At 44.8% G+C, this 24,052-nt stretch overlaps 4 protein-coding genes across 4 annotated transcripts; 1 reads left to right on the top strand and 3 right to left on the bottom strand.

The window, feature by feature from the left end:
• Positions 1 to 262: 262 nt before the first annotated feature.
• Positions 263 to 1,030, top strand: dynlt4 (dynein light chain Tctex-type 4; the record flags this gene model as incomplete). The annotated part of the gene is made up of 1 exon (XM_080546893.1): positions 263 to 1,030. The coding sequence occupies one exon, from the start codon at positions 263 to 265 to the stop codon at positions 1,028 to 1,030; it is 768 nt and encodes a 255-aa protein (XP_080403019.1).
• A 1,973-nt stretch (positions 1,031 to 3,003) lies between these two features.
• On the bottom strand, positions 3,004 to 10,163 carry plk3 (polo-like kinase 3; the record flags this gene model as incomplete). Its single annotated transcript, XM_080546792.1, has 15 exons — positions 3,004 to 3,207; positions 3,739 to 3,852; positions 4,005 to 4,134; positions 4,501 to 4,663; positions 4,952 to 5,035; positions 5,434 to 5,554; positions 6,105 to 6,214; positions 6,530 to 6,656; positions 7,065 to 7,263; positions 7,621 to 7,716; positions 7,897 to 7,984; positions 8,239 to 8,368; positions 8,500 to 8,616; positions 8,752 to 8,859; positions 9,942 to 10,163. 15 exons carry the CDS (start codon positions 10,161 to 10,163, stop codon positions 3,004 to 3,006), a joined length of 2,013 nt encoding a protein of 670 aa, XP_080402918.1.
• Positions 10,164 to 11,516: 1,353 nt separating this feature from the next.
• Positions 11,517 to 19,820, bottom strand: cacybp (calcyclin binding protein). Its single transcript, XM_080546732.1, has 6 exons — positions 19,720 to 19,820; positions 18,846 to 19,053; positions 15,347 to 15,443; positions 14,935 to 15,034; positions 12,904 to 12,998; positions 11,517 to 12,180 (listed from the first exon to the last, which is right to left on the bottom strand). Exons 1-6 carry the CDS (start codon positions 19,735 to 19,737, stop codon positions 12,009 to 12,011), a joined length of 690 nt encoding a protein of 229 aa, XP_080402858.1. The 5' UTR covers positions 19,738 to 19,820; the 3' UTR covers positions 11,517 to 12,008.
• Positions 19,821 to 20,308: 488 nt separating this feature from the next.
• On the bottom strand, positions 20,309 to 22,581 carry mrps14 (mitochondrial ribosomal protein S14). Its single transcript, XM_080546360.1, has 3 exons — positions 22,507 to 22,581; positions 21,687 to 21,851; positions 20,309 to 20,636 (listed from the first exon to the last, which is right to left on the bottom strand). The coding sequence occupies exons 1-3, from the start codon at positions 22,573 to 22,575 to the stop codon at positions 20,454 to 20,456; spliced, it is 417 nt and encodes a 138-aa protein (XP_080402486.1). The 5' UTR covers positions 22,576 to 22,581; the 3' UTR covers positions 20,309 to 20,453.
• Between the last annotated feature and the right edge of the window lie 1,471 nt (positions 22,582 to 24,052).

Raw genomic sequence — 24,052 nt, 5'->3', positions numbered from 1 at the left:
CCTGCTCTCTTGATCTTCTTTTGATGTCATGTAAATGCCATCTATTCTCCATATGAAAGATGATGTGCCTGGTAGATAGATGGAACTGGGGCAGCTGCACTGTTAGGATCACTAGCTCACAGGGAACTCTGCTGTGCTCTGCGTAATTACAATGATGTAAACAGTTTTCATTGAATAAATAAATACATTAAAATGGTAACGGTCAATTAACTGTTTTCCTTGCACAGTGAATTTTTACTTCACTTTCAGATCTTGTCTCGACATGGCAACGCAGCAAGGTCCCCCCAACCTGGCAACCCATCAGGAGGAGCAGCAGCAGCAGCAGCCCCCTCTCTCCTCCTCAGCCCAGTTTAATAACCAGACCACAGAACCGTGGGGGTCGGCCAAGCGGCGCCAGAGCTGCATCTCCTCCCGGTCCAGCGGCCACCCCCCGCCACTGGTCCTGAGAAGCCTTTCTGGAGCCTGCGGAGGAGCCCCAGCCACGGAGACCAACGGCCGGAGGCCAAGCGTCAGCAACCCCAACTCACCCCTCATCCTCCGCCGGGACTCCGTGGCCTTGAGGAAGCGGTTCTCCTTCGGGGGTTGGTTGCAGGGTGGCGGTCGAGCCGCCAGCTTCTCCGGCCTGCCTCTACTTCACCAGCTCCACCACCAGCGCCCTGCTCAGGAGATCTACCTGGAGAACACCTACAGGACCGAGCCGGACACGGGCTGCCGTTTCCACGTCGCTCAAGTCCAGAAGCTCCTGCAAGCCACGTTGGACAGCTACCTGGACGGGGCCAGCTATAGCGAGGCTACGGGCAGCCATCTTAGCCGGATGTTATCGGACGCGGTGAGGGCCAAAGCCAAGGAGGTGAACCCCCCGCGGTACAAGCTGGTCAGTCAAGTGGTCGTGGGCCAGAACCGGAACCAAGGGATTCGAGTCGCTAGTCGATGTCTATGGGACAGCCAGCATGATGACTTTGCAGTCGCCCTATTCCAGAATCATTCTCTATTTGCATTAGCTATGGTCCACGGGGTTTATTGTGAGTGACTGATAATGAAAAGTACTGTACTAAGAAATTAGACCCCTGAGTTGACGGAACGAGGGAGTCTGGTTCACCCGGGTAAAAATTCGCAAAGTACTAGTTCTCCAGGCTCGCAAGGGTCATAGTAATTACAGTAACATCTCATGATAGTCCATGTGGTTAACCGTGAGTGAATAATGAAACAGTATTACAGTAGCAATTATACCCAAGTTTATGGTTGATGTCTGTTCTGGCTGTCTGAACTGTTGAATACTAAATGCTAAGTGGGATGCTTGGGAAGACTAGACTCTGACGTCAATTGACTTACCTAGGCCTTTAAATTCCCTAGGGAACATATAGGGGCCACAGATGGAACCTCCCCATCCTCCCCAGTCTGGTGCTCTCCGATCCAGCTGTTGCCATATTTGTCTGACGTCAACCTATTGATGTTAAGATGTAAAACAGTTTAGGTAAGGGTTAAGATTTAGGATACGGGTCGTCCCAAGGGTCACACTTAGCATCTTCCAGTGTAGAATGTTAGTTCCTGGAGCCTACAGCCATCCTGGCAATAAAAGCACTATATATGACCCAATATTGTATACTTCAACATGGCATTTGTTATCAGTTAGATAAGGCATAATATGTTTGCACTTCATGGTCTGTAATAAAATGTGTCTACTTTAGTGTTGGGGCGCTGTTTACATTGAGTAGAATACAACAAAGTGAGGAGACAAAATATAATTTCCATAAACTTTATTTTACTCCCGTTCTCCCACATACAGTACATAAAAAGTGATCATATTGAACATTTCCCGTGTGTCAAGACCATACAATTACATTCATAATAAATAGAAAACAAAAGTATAAATAAAAATAAATAGACAAGAACATCATGTGCCAAAAATAATAAGTCTTCTGAAATAGCAGATGGCTTTCACAATGTTGGGTTTCTGAAAGACAATACCTGTTACGTTGTATAATACTTGCACAGGGTCACAGTTTTAAGGATACAACTCTGAACAGAGAAAGCGATGTAAACTTAAGAGCAGAGTATACAGTACAATGAAGGTACAATGTATATTTTTTTCTCCGTATCAGATATTACATGGCTATAATACCATTTTTACCAAAAGCTTATACCAGGGAGTGAGACTGTAGTGCTTTTTAAACACATCTTAACCCAATTCCAAGTAGAAAAGTATTTGCCTATATTTGTGTCTCTCCTATATCCATCCACCTTGTATCCACAGCTTGACATTCATAAGGGTTGGTGTTGCACCATAGACAATACAGCACCATACCCTTAAAAGGCACTTAGATCCCCTCCAACCAACAGCCACGTTTAAACTCCAGCGCACATATTCACTTCTGCAAACCCCCCCCCGCACCCCCCCCCCCAAAAAAAGTTTAGTTTTTTCTTTATCTTTTTTTTTCTTTAAAAAATTACCTTTTGGTATCTATAGCTAAAAATGGAAATAAAAGAAACTAGGGTCAATAAAAATGACTGATCTCCAAAAAATAAATCGAACAGAGATAGTGCAAATTGTGTCACGCCCATGCCCTTTCTATGACGATGTGTACCAATTAGTGAAGTTCAATTCTCGTAATAAAAAGGCGAGTGATGTCAAAGCGTAAAAAACTAAACAAAGATCCTTTATCTCTGCACAGCTTCTCAATCTCAACATTGATGGGTAGAGGAAGTAGTCACTTGGTCAGCTTGTGACACCAACAGGGTCCAGTTTTTTGTGTGCATGTGAGGTTCAAGTCAGTAGTGTGATGTCAGATAATATAGGCTTAATTAAATTTAAAAAAAAGAAATAAACAAAAACCAAAAAAGAAAAATAATCTCTAGATGTGCACCAAAGTCTCGTCGAGGGTTGGGGGGACTTCCTGAAGGGGTGGAGCCTCCTGTGATTGGCTCCCAGTGGAAGCAGGACAGCAGCAGCAGGGGGGTGTGGCTTGACGACCGAGCCAGGAAGTGTGTGCGTGTGTGTGTGTGTTAGGCTTCAGAGTGTTGCTGGTGCTGGAGAAGCTGTAACACGTAGCGGAGACGCTGCCTCAGCTCGGCCGTGCAGCCCATCTCTCCCAGCATGCTCAGCAGGTAGGTGTAGGACACGCGGTAGCGGCTGATGTAGGTTAGTAGGTAGGAGCCGTCAGATGACTTGCACAAGATGATCTTGGTGTGGTCGGTGTAGAAATTCACCTGGGAGGGGAAGATGGAGGTCAGCACACAATGAGACCAAGGGCACTGGGATTTTCAACTCAAGTAAAGCTTCTTCAAGCCAATGTCAGGCTTTGTCACCCATATAATAAAAGGAAAATAACTTTTCACTCAATGACAACACATTTTAGTCATGCCCTCTGCTGCTGAACTGAATAAAGAATGAAAGAAAGATATTGTCATTGAGTGAGTTACTTCCTGTCAGGCCTACAAAACACAAAGTTAGAAACACAATCCTGACATCCTTCACAGGTCTGTCTTGAAAAAGAAAAGTTAAATGAAACTAACCTGGATAAATATACGGTAAAAAAAAAGAAAATAATAAATACAGCAGTGGAAGCAGAAAATCTGAGGATGGGCTCATTGTGATGCATGGAATGGAATAGAAGGTGGAATGGTACCAAATGAAACACATTCCCTGCATTCCAATCAGCCTATTCTCCAGTTTCTACCTCCTCCAACCTCCCCTGTTCGACAGGCTGGAAAGGGAGGGTGCGTCAGTGTGGCGTTTACCTGCAGGGTGCCGTTGTTGAAGAACATGAGCAGAGCCAGGTCCGTCTTGACCCACTGCAGCAGGAGGGGAGAGATGGAGGCAGGAGGCTGGTCCTCACACTGGAGATCTCCACCCTGAAGACAAAGGAGGACGTTTACAACCACATTACATTACTAAACAGCCACATAGCATCTGGTTACGGTGCCCAAAACCAAAACAATTAGTTATAAATTACAACAAAATATTGTTGGAATCATCATCATCATCATCATCTCCAGTGTCGTACCTCCATCAGGTTCTGTTCCATGTAGTTGGCCATCAGCTCTACGATCTGCTTCTGGCCGCGCAGCTGCTCTGGCAGAGCGCTGGTCTGGAAGGTGAAGTGTTTGTTGTTGGTCAAGCAGTAGTGCACGGTCCTGTAGGGAAGACGAGAAAAGAAACTCATTAGAAAACACGTCAAAACTAAGACATCTGAAAAGCTACAGACCAGCAAAACTTAAAATCTGCACATGGAAAATACTTTTTGATGTTTTGATCATGGTAATACACCTAATTTCATAAGCAAGGTAAATAATTTAACAATATGTTATCTGTATTTGTGTGATACAAGCCATTTAGCTGATGCTTTTATCCAAAGCGACTAACATTGTAGTGAGTGCATACATTTGAGTATATATGGTCCCAGCGGGAACTGAACCCACCACCTAAGCGTTTTTAGCTCCATGCCCTACCAACTGAGCCACAGAGGACCATAACAGTCTTAAATAAGAGAGGTTTCTTACTTGCGCTGGTCGCAGAGACTCAAGTGAGTCCCCTCGTTGAAGAGCACGCCGATGTTGTGATTGGAGAGCTTGTAGCCGAAGCCGTACTTGTTGGAGTAATCAACCCATTTAGTGACCCAGATAAAGGACTTGGGCCTGGAGAGACAGGGGGGGTTCACGGTAGCTGGGGAGGGAGGGAGAGGGAGGTGTTAGGAGACTTGTTATTGTAAAAAGGGAAACAGCAGCAGTAGAACAGAGCTGCTGTGATCTTGTTTGAAGCATCAGCATTGTCCTGAAACAACCCCGGCCTAGACCATATCCCCCCTACCGCCCCCCGCCCCCCCCCCCCCCCAGTAGATCTGAAGAATCCGAACCTTGCATATCTACACAAGTGGTGGGATGGTGCTAGGGATTTTCTTCTTTGCCCTCAGACAGGGTAGTTTATAGAGAGGCTGGGGGAGAGAGAGCTCACCTGCTGGCATGGAAGACAGGCAGCCGTTGAGGACCTTCATAGCCAACTCGGTAACAGCGGCAGGGGTCAGGGCGTCGTCACACGCTGTGGGAGGGAGAGGGGGAGGGCGGGAGAGAGAGAGAGAGAGGTGAGGTTCAGCTCATTACCAACACGTTGTGGCAGACAGCTCAGACCGACTCAACCACTTGTCAAGCCCATGCGCCACAATGTCATAGAGCAACCCTGGCGCCTAGTCATGGTCAGTTTAATATGATCCATTTAGACACACAAAAAAAGACCCTGTTGTGTAATCCCCCCCCACTTCAGTTACATTAGCAGTGCACTTATGGAAAAGTGTGTGCTCTTGGGGGAAAAAAAGCCTCTTATTGGGACAACCACATTTTCAAACAAGGTCCTAAACCCTCAATAAAACTGAAATCTAATTCTTTGAGTTGGTAATTGAGGTTCACTAAATAAACAATAGATCAAAAATGATAACGTACGTTCAGTACTGCTGGCCACGGTGCCTTTGAAGGAGCGTGACACCGACTTCCTGGACTCCTCTTCCAGTGGGGTGTCCAGCGGGCCGGAACTCACTTGCTGCTGGCTTATGGGTGGTGTGGCCTGGACAGGAAACAGGAAACAGCTTTAATGAGCGTCACCAGACGAAAATACCAGCTGTCCTTGCATGTCTTCAACCCCCCGCCTCTCCCCCAAAAAAAACTGCCCACGCAGAAAGAGCCAGCACATGAGCTGAACGTAATTGCCGTTCTAACAAACAGTGGACAACATTGTTGGATATTGGACTTCAGGATTTACAGTGTGCCTTACATACACACCACCTCCCCCCCTGCTAGCCTTGCATTTTGTAGTCCTGAATAGAAGAAGAAAAAAAAACTATCAAACGTCGGGTAAAGCCATTACCTGCTTCTCTCCCCGTAAGTCGTCCAGCCAAAATTGGATTGTGCTAAGCACGGTAGTATAGCACAGCGCCATTAGAAGAGATTCACTACATGGTAGCTCCCTCACACCCCCTAGGCCATGAATACATCTCCCCTAACAAGACAAACTGCTCAACAGCTGCATTCCTTTTGAATAATATTTCATCTAGAGACCTTTGGGAAATGCGGTGACTGTTTAGGGGCGGTTACCTGTAGAACAATAGGCTACATACCTCATTGGGTCCCACGGTTTTGTAGCTCATCTGTCGACTGACTGAGCATTTGACAATGCCCGAGACCAGCTTGGCGATCTCGTCTTTCTCCTCACTGGCGCTCTTGTCCACTGCAGACACAAGAGAAAGGGCCATTTCACTAAAAGGTCAAATTTCGAGTATTACTTATTAAGTAAGTCCACTGTTGATCATTATTGTGCATGTGAACCTCAGACATCCAAATAGCACGCCTTCCTTACATCTTCTAATATTCGGATGTATTAATGTGTAAACGGTGTTCGTGAAAAAGCAGCCTCTCATTAGCACACAACCACTTTTTCAAAAACAAGGTCATTCTCATGAAGACAAATTCGGGAATAGGGCGGCCATTTTAATTTTCAGGGTCGGTTGTTTCTCCCCCCCTGCCGTCTAGCAGCTGTGCTTACCTTTGGACTTCCGCCTGCCAAAGAGAGACTTGGCCATCTTGGTGAAGAACTTCTTGGCCGGACTGGGGGGATTGAGCTCTGGCACCGTCTCACAGCTGCTGGGAGGCAGTTTATCTGGGGTGAAGCTCTAAAACAGCAAGAGAGAGGAGAGGGAGGGAAGTGGGGGGGGGGGTGAGAAACTGCAACGTCGGCATTTCAATCAACCACTTAGCACAATTAATACAGCCATCCTCTAGGGAGAACGCTACTGTTTAGTGGGTACGCTGTGTTATTCTGGGCTTGTGTCAATACAAAAATAGATGCCTCAAAACTCCCAACTAAGAGCCAGGTCATTGTAAACAAACCACAGGAAAAAGACTATGCAGCATTGCAAACACGATAGCAAGCACTTCAAAATACATTTACACATGAAGCAATCAACGAAGAATCATACAATGAGCCTCATACGATGTGTAAACCAATAGCTAGCAATAGGCAGCAAAGTAAAATAAATTAGGCCTATTATTAAGTTAGTGATTTAAATAAGGCCACATACTTTGGTGAAGAACTCGTGGGTGAGGATTTGGTCCAGTGTGAGTCGATCGCTGGGGTTTCTCTGCAGGATCCCAGAGATGAGCTTCTGGGCAGCCGGAGTCAAGGTGGAGGGAAGGTTGTAACGCACTTCTTTGATGCACTTGTAAGTCTCCTTCAGGTCCAGGGTCTCAAAGGGAGGGTTCCCACACATCAGTGTGTATCTAGTAGAAGAAGATGAGGACGATATGTAACCTTGGTGCAACGCCAAAACAATTATTTGAGCAGACATGAAGTAATCTCCCAATGTTTACATTTTTTATCTCAGGCTTCAACAACAGGTAGACAAGTACATTAACATAAGCCTTCAGGTAACAAGCTAATTTCTTACGTAAACTCAACAAATAACCCATCAGCTACTCAAACTCTGTTGTTCCTTAGTCTTGACAAACACCCTTGAGCGCAAAACTAAAAAGAACCATCCATTCCCTGGCCTGCAAAAAAAACAACAACAAACCAACCTGCCCCCCCCACCACCCCACCAACACAAACATAAAAAGTTAAGTACAACAAATACTTACATGACACAACCTAGTGACCAGACGTCTGACTCGGTCCCATGGCCTTGTCGGTTAAGCACCTCGGGGGCCAGATAGTTAGGCGTTCCACAGATTGTTCTGAGGAGGAGAAACAGGTTTGCTTTAGGAATGCAAACGTTCCAAATTCCCCTCCCCGTGTTTGAGAATGCTTGGAACCACAGCTACAGGGCATTGTCAGGGTCACAAGGCGAGAGAGAGAGAGAGAGAGAGAGAGAGAGAGAGAGAGAGAGAGAGAGAGAGAGAGAGAGAGAGACCTACTTTTTCCTCTGCTCAGACGTCTCCAGCTTCGTCGCGAGCCCAAAGTCCCCCAACCTCAGCTCCATGTTCTCATTAACAAAGAAATTGCCTATAAGAGCAAGATTACCAGGTCAGTGTCACCCTAAGCACTCAGATAACACATTCAATAAGTGGAAGTTCATTTTTGAGGTACTTTGAGCAAGACTACGACATAATACTATAATCAATAACACAACAAACAAAACCAATGTCAATTGTTATCAACTCAGATAGGGAATATGGCCCGACAACCCTGCACGACAGACGGTTTGGTATGTGAACCCATATGACACAGCTAATTCCACAGAGCTGCAGCACACATACCTAGTTTGAGGTCCCTGTGAAGGATGCCTCTGCTGTGGAGGTATTTCAACCCAGATATGATCTGTCGGAGATAGTAACGCACTTCCGGGTCTGTCAGCGTGTGTCTCGTCTTCCAAATGTGAGCGAGGGACTGCAAAGACAAGGAATGAGGATGAGCGATTCCGTCGATTCCAAAATACGTCAAGGTTCCAGAATGTACAAAGAGTGGCAGCAGCAGCATCATCATCATCATCATCATCATCATCATCCTCCTCGGCTCACCTTTCTACTGCAGAGCTCTAAGAAGATATAGATGTTGTCTTGGTCTTCGAAATGATGGGAGAACCTCACTACGTGCTTGTGTGAAAGGGTTTTGTGGAGCTCGATTTCGTTCGTTATCTGGCGGGAGAGGAAAATCAATGAGACAGTTAACAATCAGAATTCCAGTGACGTGACGGATAGGCTTGTGTGGCGCAGAGAAGGGAGGATAATGAAAAGGATAATCTGTGTTGATATTCAACTGGTTTGCTATACCTTGTCTCTCTGGTGGGGTTTGGACACCCTGCTCTGTGGGATCACCTTCACAGCGTACATTTTGTTGCTGGTAAGGTCTGACATTTCGTAGCATCGTGCAAAACCACCCTTGAAATAAAAACAGACAGTATAAGCATTAAGATCATTTTATTTCTATCCAAATACCCATACATGTCAGTTACAACAACAGGGTCATTTTCATGTTTTTTTTCTCCTTTTGTTACTATAGAATCTATATAGTATAGATAAATCACCTACAAACATGCTAGAAGGTTACCTATCCATCAATTACGTATGGTCTAACACATCTATTAATAACACAAATGTTATGCCTGCCATCACCAAACGCAAACTGATGATAATAGAAAAAATACATTAAAATTGTCTGTCACAGGATGTGCTTTTCTTCTCAGTCATTCATATTTGATCATACTCAGTCTAACCGGCGCAAGGGGGATTGGCGCAAGATTTTTTGGGGTGAAATTGACATGTATGGAATCTCAACAATGCGGCAGCCAAAAGAAAAGACTTAAGCTGATCAACACAAAGGCCTGTTGATCCATTAGTACATCGCGATACATTCGCTGTACATCCGAATGCAAAGAAACGACAGCGGCGTGTAAATTACAACGTGTTCGCTTGCAGCCAGCTGCCCGCCTGCGATTTCAATCTGTTCTTATCTGTCAACCATTAGTCTGGAAACACAGAAGCAATTTTAAAAGCATATAATAATAATAATAATAATAATAATAATAATAATAATAATAATAATAATAAGGGGGTGGGAAGAAATATAGAATAAACCCTGATATGAATGAATGATGACAGTAAAGACCAGGGGCGCACCGCGGAAAGCATGACTCTTCAGGGAGAGACAAGTTGGTCATATCCTAACAGTAATTTAATTTAAGCACTTTCAATTTAAGTAACTTAGTAGACGTGAGCAGTAGCATGAAACATAATGCCTCAACGAGAAATAACAGAATCTCAGACTGAATGAATGACATGGGTGCCAGATTTGGTATTGTAACCACGTTGACGCAGCCGTTTTCACTCCGGCTACCAATTAATTCATCATTATTGATGGGAGTTTGTTGATCAATTGTTGATTGTTTAATCAACAAACTCCCCTTTGTAGGTGTTCATGTGTCCATGGATCGGATCAAAAGGGGACAAGAATTTAGATATACCTTTCCCAAAAGCTTCCCTTTGCTGTAGGACCTTCCCGACTTGGAGTCCAACACCACCTGGGCGACTTCGGGCTTGATTTGGTCCGTTTTAGTCCGGTGGTTGGGCTGCCGAGGTACCGGGGTGACTCCCGGTACCGGTCCCGGTGATGGTTTGAATAAATCCGAATTCATGGTCGTGTGACAGGAGAGACGCTGGGATGCGGTGAAACAGGCAGTTTCCATTCACCAACGATGAGTAAATCCCCACCACCTCGACAATTCCCACAGCGGCTGGTTTCAATAATCTATTATATCCACGCCTGGCTCATTCAGTGCGATTCTGTATCCATCTGATTCTGACATGGCCAGAAACAGAGGTTCCCTCGGATATATATACCGTCGCTGACGTCACGGGGTGGGCGGGTGAAAGGGCGGTGCGTGTCTGAGATGGGCCATCCCTATTGGCTCGAAGCACTCGCCACTCAGATTATGACAAGCCAAGGCTACATTTTCTTATGTGGGTGAAAATATGAATGAACTCATGAACAATTCATGCCATCACAGGGAAATTGATTATTCACTGCTGTCAGGCCTACCGTTTAACATGGCCATTGATTATTCATCGCCGTACCCGTTTCAGTAAAATAGCATTGTTGATCAATCACAGTGATTGATTATGGTCGTTTCTTAAGGCTATACACTTTACATTGTCATCTGCTTTCAAGTAATAGACACAGATATCAGTGAACATCAGATGTATTTTACCATATGTGACGTGCATCATGGCAATTGCAGCAAAACACATTTCCTAAGTCCCCAAAACACTTATTCTTGACCAATGGACATGAATGATCATTATTCTATTGTCTTTTTAATTTGTTGTTGTTGTTTATGAGCTGCTGTAACATCTTAATTTCCCCTCAGATGGAAAGTACCTATCTATCCATCTATGACCACAACTGACAGTTAAAGAATAGTAATGTCACCGTTCTAGACTGAACGCATGGCTGTGGCTGGCTGTCTGCTCTCTTGGAAGTGAAAGTTGAAAAGTGGTTGGAGACGCCATCTGGTGGACACCTATGGTATGGTTCCAACTCCATAGTGTACACTACAGAGAGCACGACAAAGGCCCTGTCGTTTAACGCGCGATCTAGGCCTGGAACTGTTCTCCAAATATCAAGTAATACGAGTTGAATTGTGGCTATAGCCACATACAGTGGTCCTGTGTTTGTAGGTCTGTTGTTGGAACAGCAAGGCCCTAGCAATGCTAAGGTTGTGGGTCCGATTCCCAATGGGACTATACTAAAGATGTACGCACTCACCCAGTGGAGACATCAGAGGACAGGCAAACGTGTTAGACACCATTCCTCATTCCATTCATTATAATGAGGCCTCAGATTTCTGCCTTCAACAGCCTCCCCTGCACTCACCGTACTAAAAAATGCTTTGTATGAAAGTATATTAATATATTTTATATATAGATAGGCTTTGTATGTTGTTACTTGATCACACTGTATGACCAGAGACGGCAACTTCCTTTATAACCGAAGAGGAAAAAACAGGAAAAGGAAAACAGGAAAAAAAGCCCAACTTGTACATTTTATTTTCGACTGTCCGTATTATAATATGTACATGAGTGCAACGACATCACATTTCCACAGCCATACTTGGTGATCTAGCAAATGTCAGTGTATTGAACATGACCAACATGACTATTATCATTATTATCATTAGTTTGGAATGACGAGAGAGAGGAACATCCGTTCACAAACGTCCCTTTCACATCCAAGGACTTTGAAGACGCCAACAATGCAACATCATTAATAAACAAAAAAAATCCCCAAAACAAAGGAGGAATGTTGATTTCTAAGTCAGAGCTCTGATGGAATGGGTGGAAGTAGTGGTGGTGGTTGGGGGTGGTGGGCGGGGTCGGAGTTCAAACGTCCATCATGCCCATGCCTTATATGACAATAAGCATTAAGAATTGGATTTTATTTATATCCAAATACCCATATATGTTGATTACAACAATAGGGTCATTTTCATGATTTCTTTCTCCTTTTCGTTAGTATAGATAGGGGTTGGAGTTCAAAAGTCCATCATGCCCATGCCTTCCTCCCCTCTAGCCTTCTTCTCCTGGGACTCGCTCCACGCCTTGTTGATGGTGCGCTTCATCTCGTCGTCCCCGTCTGAGTAGATCTTCTTCAGCATGGTCATGAGGCCGTCGCTGGGGTCGGCGTTGGCGTCGGGGGCGGGTTTACTGTGGAGAAGAGAAGGGACACGACGGCTATTCATCTCTGGTGGAACGAGCTTGTCAGGACTGAGGGTCACTACCTATCTTCCCCCGTAGATTGAAGACCTCCATCTCTTCAGTCTACATCTTAACTGTCCCTCCTAAAGACCTCCTCATCCCCACTACCCCCCATGTACAGTTTCTCTACCATAAATACATTAAAATAATAATAATAATGGCCCTTGGTCATAGCATAGATTACTTTTTCTTATGATGACTGATGGATAGATAATTCACATACTTAGGCAAATGTATTTGTTGTAAGTCACGTTGGATAAAGGCATCTGCTAAACTGTCAACAGTTAGTGCCACGGGTGACTTTATTCACCAACAATGCATAAGTTTTGTAGCCAATCAGAGTGTTGTTGCTAGGTAGATACCACATAAAACACTTGGCATTCCAGGTGGTGAGTGTTGCGGAATTCTTTGGCAGTTGGTGGGTTAACTGCAGGACAGTGTTCCTCACTTGTAAACACCTCACAGTTAGGCTGCGTTCGTAAATTCGCTCTGAGAGCACCGGAGTGCACACTGGGTTCAACATCATAGAGGCACCAAGTAATTGACAAGAGGCGTTCCATGAGTGCTGATCAGATTTCCAGAGCGAATTTACGAACGCAGCCCAAGTCAGAGGTACGGTTGAGGGGGTCTGTTCCATTGGAATCGTATAACGGAATAACAGGTGGGACTTACTCTTTCTCTTTCGCCTGCTTTTCCACCTGCGTCAGGCAGTCCCACTTCTTAGCAGCGGCCTTCTTACACATGACTAAGACCATATCTGTTTTTATCTGGAAAACAATTACATCATGTTTCAAGTTTATTGTTACATCACATTATACAAGTATAACAGAGTAAAATGATCAGGCTTCGGTTCTTCGACGTTGCAGCAACAATAGAGATTAAGTGGTGGTTGACAGAGACACATTGAGGATGTGATGGAATACGCAACACGCAGACCTTACATAACACACAGACTTCACACAACACGCAGACTATACACAACACACAAAACTGTGACACACTGGCGCAGAACTGTGACACAAGAGCTGGAACGGATGAACCTGTCATGGGGAGAGGCGCAGCATGCTGCCAAGGACCGAATGCAATGGAGAGAGCTAATTGAAGCCTTATGTCCAGGGGTGCACATAACTTTTTGGGGCCAGTGCTCAGAGGAGCACCTAGGGATGCTGCTTGGTGCTCCCCGAGCTCACGAGTCACGACCCGTCCCACAGGATGGATGAAAAAGGGATACATGGATAACTTATATTAGCAAAACGACATTTGTTCATAAATAAAGATGAACGAACAAATGATTGTGTGCAAAACAAAAGAAACAAATGCAAAATCAAATGACTGCTCTTTAAGCATGAAAGTCTGTCAGACTCCTTTAAACACAATGAAATCAACTGACATCTCTTTAAGCACTAACTGAATGTCTGTTCTTTAAACACAATGAAATCAACTGACATCTCTTTAAGCACTAACTGAATGTCTGTTCTTTAAACACAATGAAATCAACTGACATCTCTTTAAGCACTAACTGAATGTCTGTTCTTTAAACACAATGAAATCAACTGACATCTCTTTAAGCACTGCTCTGTTCTGTAAACACTGAAATCAACTTTTCAACAAGAAGTTACAGCCTAAGCATTTATTTATGCTACAAGCTTAATCATCATCATCACTGCTCTCTTGACTGCTGTTATCACTGTCCTCAATTTCAACCATGGTAGAGGATGTTGTAGGCTATCACTTTAAATAGCTCATTATTTTGATTGTGCAACAAAGTCTTTTTTTTTTCTTCTAATAGAATTCCCATCATATTCCCTGGGTCAGGGGTCGAGGTGCGATAATGAAGCTGTAAAACAAACGTCTGAACGTTTGAAAGCTTCAGAGAAAAGAAACGTGAAGTCCCTTGGTGGCTAGTAGTCGCTCTATTGGTAGAGGGCTGCAAGGGAATTTTTCCTGGCTACATAGTATACAGGTTTTTTACTTTTGCCTGCTCGCGGCTCTGTCAGTACTGATTGATTGATTGACTGATTGACTGAACATTTTCATTGTGTGAAGCGCATTGAGTTGCATCTTGTAAGAAATGCGCTATACAAATAAAATTTGATTTGATTTGATTTGGTGTTGTTTTTCCTTTTAGCGACGAGCCGTTCGGGACTGAATTTTCACGTGCGGCGTGATAACCGTGATAACCGTGCGATACGCGATACGCGGAATGAAAGTACGAGTTACGATACTTTCCGAATGTTTTCGTGAGGGGAGTCGCCGTGGTCGTCGTCGGTCGACTGTTGTGATGGATTGCTGAGGGGACGGCAAATAGTTACTTAGTGGGGCTTGCAGTGATGCAGCAGTCAGCAGTCAGCAGTTGTATTTTGAGGAAGTAAATTCCTCTCCCAGCGCTTCCAGCTTTTGGTGCGCAAGAGCGCGTTCATGCCGCTGATCTGCCGCGCAGCATGCATTTTGGCGACGCATGCGCACTGGCGCACCAGTTATGTGCACCCCTGCTTATGTCCCATAGGGGATGAAGAGGAGTAAATAAGTAAGTCAGAATTTAGACAACACACAGACTTCGCCTTGTAAGACAATACATCATCACTACAACCGTATCTGTTTATCTGCAAAAACGATTAGATAAAATAAGGATATGAAAACGGAGGATGACGTGATTCAGCAGGACGACAACCGCGGTGGAAAACCAAAGACGAGCCGACTCACCTTCTTATAGCTTTCCTGAACATCTACGGCAGACAGGAGATTGTTCATGGTCATCTGATGGTTCTTCCCGTCCAGATCTTTAACGACTAAATTAAAAGACCTGGAGGCAGAGAACCACCATCACTGACATGTCAGGATAGCATCCACATCAGGGGAGGCTGGTGGAGGTAGAAATCAGAGGACTGAGCTCATTGGGACCGTTCCTCATTCCATACCGTGCATTACAATGAGCCTGTCCTCCAATTTCTGCCTCTACCAGCCTCTACTGATTGACATCCACATGTCCTCCTTTGCATAGATTAGTTGCCCATAGAGAATACATTGAGATTAATCATGATGATTGAGTCATTGCCAGAGAATACATCAGGATAAACCAGAAGAGTTACATCCTCACACGAGTCAGCAAACACACCTATCTTTGAAGCTGACCTCCACGTTTTCTGCCGCTATCTGGTGAACCCCCTTGAGGGTGACGTAGATTTTGACAAATTTCTCAGACTGATCCCATCCTGCAACACAGAAGAGCATTATTTAATCACAGAGAGCAAACATCATTCATTTATCCATTTGTTTTGACGTAGCCGATTACAGGTCTGTCAGTGGGAATACACGGGGCTCGGCAAAGCTGATCTGGGATCAATTTGCTTCATTTCAGCAAAGCCAGAACCTGTTTTATAATAAGCTACTGCATAACTGGCTCTTGGGCCCAATCCCGATTCACCACTCTGGCTCCGTTTTCAACCCTAATCTCCCTTTTGCGTAGGGATGCTCCGATTTATCGGCCACCGATTTAAATCGGCCGATTTCACTCCAAATGACTCTGATCGGCAAAAATGGCCGATCGCAAAAACCGATCTTTTTTCTTTTTTTTTCCCTGGGGAAGACAGATAACTGAACAGAAAACATAGGAGGACGTAACAGTATGTAAACCATGAAGGCCACGTTTATGATGTCTTTTATACAGCCATATCGACTGACTTGGGCTTCAGGCCCTAACTGGGTGATAGGCCAGACTTTTACTATGCCATAAAAATGGGTCTGCGTTTGCTTGGTGCCTAATGGATCAAAACTTTTGTCTAAAAAGCTAAAAATATGTAGGCTATCCAGTCAGTAGGCCTACAGTTATGTATTAAAAAAAAATCGGTATCGGTATCGGTTGATCTTGAGGAAAAAAATCGGTGATCGGTATCGGCCCCAAAAATCCAGATCGGAGCATCCCTACATATGACGCCGTAAATGTAACTAAAGTTCAGCCGTGAAGTTGTTGCACTGTTGTCCTAAATCAGTGCAGACTGGCAGGATAGGAGCACAGGTTTCATACAGGTTAGAGCTTATTCTGTCATGGTCTGATAATGAAGCATTGTTCTTTTTTATTTGATGACTTGTTTGATCGATTGATAGCGTTCAAGTTCATTCAAGTTGTGAATGAATCGCGATGACGCGAATGACGTTTCAGTCGTGAAGGGTTGTCCCATTTCTTAGGGGAACCACTACGGCTTGTGGCTCTGTTCGGAGGCCTTGGCTCCAAAAGCGAGTGACTCCAAAACGAGCCGAAGTGGTAGAAAAGAGAATCGGGATTGGGCCTTGGTCTAGGGTTCTATAGATGGGCGAATGCAGGGTTGCCAACTCTGACGCTTCTGGAGTGTGACACACGCTTTCACCTTCAGTCTGACGCTGCCCAAACAATTGTCACGCCAAAACACTGCGACAGCAACAGAGATGAACAGGCGAACGTATATGGTCAGAGTCTTTCTGGTATAGTAATGGTTAAACCAAGCGAACGACTTTGATTGTAAAAGATAGCTGAGTATTCGAAAACCGGGTGTTTCATATGGGTGTTTCCATGGAGCTGCATCTTAAATTACTCTCTGATTGGTGCGTGATGCTTATCTCCGTGTTGATTGGACAGCTGCTCAAGTTCACAGCCTTCAGAGTCTTCTCAAACAAAGGTAGCAAGCTAACATTATATTGATCATACTCGTAAGACTTTTCACTTTTCAAAAAATGCCGGTCGAGAGAGGACGCTGGCGTTGCTTGTTCGCCGCTTCTCCGCCCGAAATCTAGATATACTTGCAGTATACAGAGTAGATTGTCCTACAAAGACACTTAGATTTAGATTTAGTAATCTACAAATGAATTAGACCCCTATACTTTCTTTTATTTCTTTTGTTTTTTGTTACTACTCAATCTTTTCCGTTTGTAAAGCGTCTTTGAGTGTCCAGAAAAGCGCTATATAAGTCTAATGTATTATTATTATGTGCATCAAAGGTAATCAGGTTGAACCATGCAGTGTTTCCTCCAGGAATTTTTACAATGGTGGCGGGTAGCGCTGGCCCGCGAAAAACAACGACGTAATTTCAGCCAAAACTCGAGGATGGCCCAAAAAAATAAAATGTTTTCCTGTACTTCTCCCGTGTGTCTCTTATTGTCTGTGTCTGCATGTTTTTCCAGCATGTAATTCCGTTGTCAATAAAAAAATCGTCTCCCACGACTCTTTCCGGACACGTTGGAATTTTTACCGTAACCCCCGGAGAACCAAAGTTATTAAGCCGCAAAGGGTGCCTCATTTACCGCTGCTGGAGGAAAGTACCGCTTACCGCTGACAGCGGGGAGAGGAAATATTTCTACCCGGGAATTCGCTCCTTGCTGTGTCCACGGTGATAGGAGTGGAGGATCGACTCCATTCAAAAACTTTTCGATTCCATGGCTTGTCCTCTTTCCGGACACATTGGAATTTTTACCGTAACCCCCGGAGAACCAAAGTTATTAAGCCGCAAAGGGTGCCTCATTTACCGCTGCTGGAGGAAAGTACCGCTTACCGCTGACAGCGGGGAGAGGAAATATTTCTACCCGGGAATTCGCTCCTTACTGTGTCCACGGTGATAGGAGTGGAGGATCGTAGTTTGTAGACTAGACGCAGCCTAGATGTATTCGACCAATCACAAAACAGTTTTGCAAGCGCGTCGCTTCGCGCTTGTGGGTGTGTCTAGCGCTGTGAAGGTCTGAAAAGCGGCCTAAATCTTTTTTTTTTTTTGGGGTTGAGAAATCTGAATGGTGGCGGAGGAAATTCCATCGTGGCGGCCCGCCACGATGAAATGCATGTAGAGGAAACACTGCCATGCTGCTACAAATACAAACCGCCAGAAGAAATGATAGTCAAGTCCAAGTCTGCTGCTTATAGTTGTACTAGGCCAAAATAGGTGTGTATGTGTGTGTGTGTGTGTGTGTGTGTGTGTGTGTGTGTGTGTGTGTGTGTGTGTGTGTGTGTGTGTGTGTGTGTGTGAGAGAGCCAGTGAGTGAGTGTTCATGTATATATTTGGCTGAGTGAGTAAGTGTGGTTATGTGTAGATTTGGCTGTGTGTGTGGTGTGTGTTCATGTATTGGCTTTGTGTCTGGAGTAGGATCGGTTCTTGTGTTCTTTTGTTTATTTCTGGTTCTTGCAGCCACTCTGATTCTCCTCTTCCTGTAAACCCTTGTTATTGTTATTGCCTTTTTAACTTGTGAACATTCAATAAAACATTGTAGTTTTGATATTGGAAACAGCACGACTTTGACTTTCTTTAGTGAACAAACCTGCTGTGTGCCCTTTATTGGGTTAATGTATGTCTAATATTGTGAAATTGTGAGTATTTCCCAGGGTGGCGTGGTCAGGCTATATCCTTTAATCTTAGACCTAAGCTCCCGCTCCCGTCACATGTGTAAGCTGCATACTGTTTTTTAAACCCTGATGGAGAATTGAGTCCCAAATGTGCACGTGATTAAGTGCGTTCGCGTACACGTGATTAAGCCCATGGCATCCAAATCTCACTCCAGCCAGGTTGGCACCCCTGAGCTAACCTTATTCATATTACAATCAATATATTTGCATAATACTGTTGAAGCCAATATGATGAGAGTTACACAAACAGTACCATAGTTGTTGATCTTGACTGTGTATCCTTTGGAGGTAGACGTGGGATCAGCGTCTCTCTTGGCTTGTTGCTCCTTCAGTTTCTTCTTCAGTGAGATCTCCTTCTCCACCTTCTCCTGCTCCGCCTTCAGCAGATCCTGGACACGGTTCCTCTCAGCCTTCTCCAGAAACCCTGTGATCTCCTGGAGGTCAGCTTCCAACTGATTGATCTGGAGAGAACATTGATCATTAACACAAGAAGACCAGCATGGTTAGTTATGTATGATGATAATGATGGAGGATCACATTGTCATGAGCTTAGAATGATAAGGTTCTATCTCCGTTTAGGGTAGTTCAACTTCAGAGATATTGAGCGTCAAAGTTTTTACATTCCATTATGTTTTATGAGATGGAACCTTTGTATTTTAGGAATTACTAACTCAAAAATGTCAACATTTTAAAAATAACACCACACATGCGTTAATAAACACCTAATGGATCAGATTATGTAAAAAACTCAATTTTGACAAAAATGGAGATAGAACCTTATAATTCTAACGTCACGGATAATGATGGAGGATCACACTGTGTCACTGCAGGTTTCTAGGTATCTTAACCTTATCAGTTTATGGCCCAGGTACATAAAAGAAAGACTTGATCATCAAAAATGTCAAAGTGTAATAAACAGTGTTCACTCAAGAGTCAAGACATCATGAGATCGGTAACGAGACACTCTTATCTTATAACACACATGTGACATTAGCCAGACGGTGGCTAATCAAGCTAGCTTACGCATTGCACTTGCAGGGTAGCCAGCTGATAACACCGTTCTTTTATTCAACTTATTCTTTTCAATGACCTGCAGGCTGAATTATGAAAAACAATAGTCTCTCTACCTGTTCGTTGAGGTCCATTGTTGGGTTTGTAAGGTTGCGTTTGAGGAAAGTCCAGTGAGGGAACAAGAGCTGATGGGAAAAACGAAACCGGTGACACTGGCGCTTGTGTTACTGCGTAAGAACTCCGTGTGGAGGATTGCACCGATCTTTGACTTTTGGTTCCGCCCAAAGACTGACGAAGTCAACACGGTTGATGTTTGACGTTTTACATCTGCCACGATGTGGATTGTGGAACTCGCATATTATATTGTTTAAACGAAACAACATTAACTATTGACATTGGCACTGACATGCGGTAGGAGTACTATAGAAAGTCTCATAGTTAGTGGCAGAGCTCTAAAACATCATGGCTCCATGCACCGCAGCACACTGTTACTTCTCAAAGTCAAAATGTGTGTGTGTGTGTGTGTGTGTGTGTGAGATCCAAACATTGTGACCACAATAAACTATACCAATATATCTCAATGGTCTTATGAGGTTGATCTTTCTGAGTTTCTCAGCAATGACCAATGGAGACTAGATTACAACTAGAAAAGGACGACACCAACCCCTTTCAATAAAAGACAAGACAACAACAATAAATACATACAATACTTTATTTGTTTGATACAGTCGACAACACCATTTACATTACACCTTTGCCAGTTGTCAGTTGCGTGATGATGACATCATCAAGTGGGAAAGGAAGGGAAGATAAAGTTCAACAGATTGTATTGGTCAATAACATCCAACAATCACCACATGGCACGCTGGATTCCAGACATCTGATTGTGGTCACTAAGGTGACGGAAGATGATGCGACTGACACGCCACCTGCGCTTCACCCCCCGGGGTCGTGAGGTCATCACACACCTGTTACGGATCCGCACTGGGCAGCTGTCACGTGGGAGCGCGTGGATCTCTTTATCAGCAATCTCCTGCAAACACACAGTAATAACACAGTTATAACACAGTTATTACCTCAGTACAGTAGTGAACGGCGGGGTAGAGTAGCTTCCCCTAAGCGGGTGTCGAACTCATGACCTTCCGCTTACAAACTGGTCGCGGTCGCGCTAGCCACTACCACAAGAGACTTAACTCCCGTGGTGGAGATGCTAACAGGCTAGTTACCATATGTCACACTGACAGTACAGATATTTAACAATCTCACTCTCACATAGCCTACCCACATTACTTCACAAACTATCTGACTCTGTTTTTTGTCAAATAAGTCAGAATTATAATAGCAATATGGGAACAGTTTTGAGGGCAATTCGAACATACGGTACAGTGTTCCAGTGATTTTCTGAGACTGTGGTGGGTGGACCTCGGGCCCTCTAAAGTATTTCGTCACCGGGGGGGGGTAATTAACGGGAAACACTGCTGTAACAAATTAACCAAAAACATAGAGTGGATTTTCTGGTGGAGGTAGGCTGTGGCTCAGGAGATAGAGCGGGGTGTCTAATGATAGCAAGGTCGGTGGTTCGATCCCCGGCTCCTCCTGTCCACATGTCGAGGTGTCCTTGGGCAAGATACTGAACCCCAAATGGCTCCCAATGAGCGGGCCGGCGCCTTGCATGGTGTGTGAATATGTATGTGAATGGGTGAACGAGAGGCCATTGTAAAGCGCTTTGGAATAAGGTGCTATATAAGTCAGTCCATTTATCATTTTATGATGACAGAAAATGCATTTACGGCAATAACAATTGTGATCATGTGACATGTGACACACACAGACACACACACACACACACACACACACACAATCAATCAATCAAAAGCAGACAGCAGGTCAGACACTGAGATCGATGTCCCCCGTCTCCCCTTGTGTTCTACGGGAAGTCAACCTCTGAGGTTTGTTCAGCATCACAAGCGACAACCCCAGGAAGTCTGAACGGTGAAAGGTGCAGCGTCATTTCTACCCGGAAAGACGTATCTTCTTAATTGACAGAATGGATTTTTGAAGCACAACAACATGCAGTGTTCACCTGAAGCTCCTTAGGCAGGATGGTGTTCTTCCTCAGGGCGTTGATACGTAGCCTTTCGTCGGCGTAGTCAAACGCCATCTGTCGTCTCTTCACGTCACGCAGCATCCTCCAGTCCACGTAGTAACCCCTGACCTGCTCCACCGCACCCCAGCAGGTCCTCAGAGCCTGGGACAGAGTTGGAAGAATTAGCAAGAACAAGAACGGCACATTGATGCTGATGATGATGGTGGTGACGATGATGATGATGATGATGATGGTGATGGAGTGTCAAGTTGACTGGAAATACAGATGACGAAGACGACATACAAATTAACCCTCTTCTTCCTCAATGTCTTTGGGACAGATAAGCGCAACTCTCTCCATGTACACTTTTCATCACCTCTAGACAATCCATCAATTTCGAGAAAAAGACATGAGATGGTCACTTCCTCCCTTCCTTATTGATCACATGGCACTATCACTGCCAAACATGTATGGATTGAATAGGCGATGATGAAATGTATACTAGTTACATCCACGCTGATTAGATAACTAACGCAAGACAATGCCCTCTACCTGGGAAACCTGGGGTGCTGACTGCTGCCCCAAATGCTTTAGATCCAGCCCAGTACTAACACAGAAGTCCTAAAAGTGTCCCTAGATCACTGGACTGTCATTAAAACCAAAGCACCTCCTATGGATCGCCAGAGCCAGGGGGATCACTGACCATGACTGACCATGATCTATCTATCAAATAACAGTCGATCGTTCTCTTTTAACGTACTAACACATCCATGTACTGAGAGATCCGTAATAGAGAAACATTTGAAACACATCATACCTGTTTAGGTGCGCAAAACGAGGAGTGAAGAACATTTAACCCCGTCAACGCAGCCCTGTACGCTGCCATGTTGGATGAGGCTGACCTCGTAATGCCAAAAACGTGCGCAGCACTGCCACCTAGCGGCCCGGCGGTGAAGGGCGATGATTTGATTGACTGCCCTTCAGAGAGCCGAGCCCCATGCAGAACCCCCATTCACCTAAGGATGGCAGTGTACCTCTGTGTGTTGAGTCATGTTGGGACGTCTCTCTTTCTCTCTCTCTGTCTGTCTGTCTGTCTCTGTCTCTCTCTCTCTCTCTCTGTCTGTCTGTCCGTCTGTCTGTCTGTCTCTCTGTCTGTCTCTCTCTCTCTCTCTCTCTCTCAGTCTGTCTCTCTCTCTCTCTCTCTCTCTCTCTCTCTCTCTCTGTCTGTCTTTCTCTCTCTCTGCGCTCCTGTTAACCTCATCTGACCTACCTTACCCCCTCCCTTGACCCCTCTACTGTGCTGTCCCTATCCTTATATCCTCTATAAGTCTTCCTTTGACACTCTACACACACACACACACACGCACACACACACACACACACACACACACACACACACACACACACAATCAAAAGCAGACAGCAGGTCAGAGACACTGAGATCGATGTCCCCCGTCCCCCCTCGTGTTCCACGGGAAGTCAACCTTTGAGGTTTGTTCAGCATCACAAGCCGGAATCACACGCGACAACCCCAGGAAGTCTTCTTTCACGACAGGCTTCGTCTTTTAAAACCCAAACTACCGAAGACACAAAGACATCAGGACCACAACACTGATGTCCTTTCTTCTTTTCGCATCACAGTGGTCGAGAACACAAGTCCTTGAGCTTTCATAAAACAATAGGCCCAGTGAATTCCTTCACTGTGTTCCCAGGCAATCATCGTTGTGAGGAGACTCTTGAAAGATGCGTTCCTGGGTAAATACAAACACATGCCAAACTGCCATGCCTTCTCAATAAAAAGCCACGTTATGAGGACAAACTTCAATCTATAATAGCCCACAGGTCTAACTATGCCAGTACAGTAAACTCATGCTGTAGCCTTATGTCTCTTTTAATGAGATGTAGACTCCAGCTACCCACCCACACTCACTCAAAGTTAGCATTTAGCATTATTACTTTTCTTTCATACTGTATAATGCACCAGAACGGTGAAAAGTCGAGACCGGGTAGCGCGACTGCGGCATCCCCGTAGAGGCGGTGGTGCCAGTTAGCCAGCAGAGATGGAAGAGCGGAGTGAACGGGCAGGTATTTGGGGGCTGACCATTGCTTACATGTAGGAGGGGGCAGTTCCCTTTTGATCCCCGGTAGGCGAGCACCAGGGTCTTGAATCTGATGCGAGCTGCTACTGGGAGCCAGTGAAGGGTGCGCGAAGGAGAGGGGTAAACATGGGAGAATTTGTGGAGGTTGACATGCGGCAGCATTCTGGATGAGCTGCAGAGGTCTGGTGGAGGAGGCGGTGAGCCCGGCCAAGAGTGCGTTGCAGTAATCAAGGTGGGAGATGACCAATGTATGGACCAATGGTT

Source organism: Nansenia antarctica (genome assembly GCF_963989245.1).
Source record: "Nansenia antarctica genome assembly, chromosome: 16".
Classification (NCBI taxonomy): domain Eukaryota; kingdom Metazoa; phylum Chordata; class Actinopteri; order Argentiniformes; family Microstomatidae; genus Nansenia; species Nansenia antarctica.
This window is presented reverse-complemented; position numbering and strand designations above follow the sequence as displayed.

Bases quoted from the DNA above. Each gene is read 5' to 3' on its own strand.
- cacybp (XM_080546732.1), bottom strand. The intron at 15,444-18,845 runs GTACTGTTTGTG...TCTGTGTTGCAG, and splicing joins AGTCAAGATCAACAACTATG to GATGGGATCAGTCTGAGAAA. The intron at 12,999-14,934 runs GTGAGTCGGCTC...ATTGTTTTCCAG, and splicing joins TTCAGGAAAGCTATAAGAAG to ATAAAAACAGATATGGTCTT.
- mrps14 (XM_080546360.1), bottom strand. From the start codon at position 22,575: ATGGCAGCGTACAGGGCTGCGTTGACGGGGTTAAATGTTCTTCACTCC. The intron at 21,852-22,506 runs GTATGATGTGTT...ACTCTGTCCCAG, and splicing joins CGTTTTGCGCACCTAAACAG to GCTCTGAGGACCTGCTGGGG. The intron at 20,637-21,686 runs GTGAACACTGCA...GTGTGTTTGCAG, and splicing joins TCCTGCCTAAGGAGCTTCAG to GAGATTGCTGATAAAGAGAT.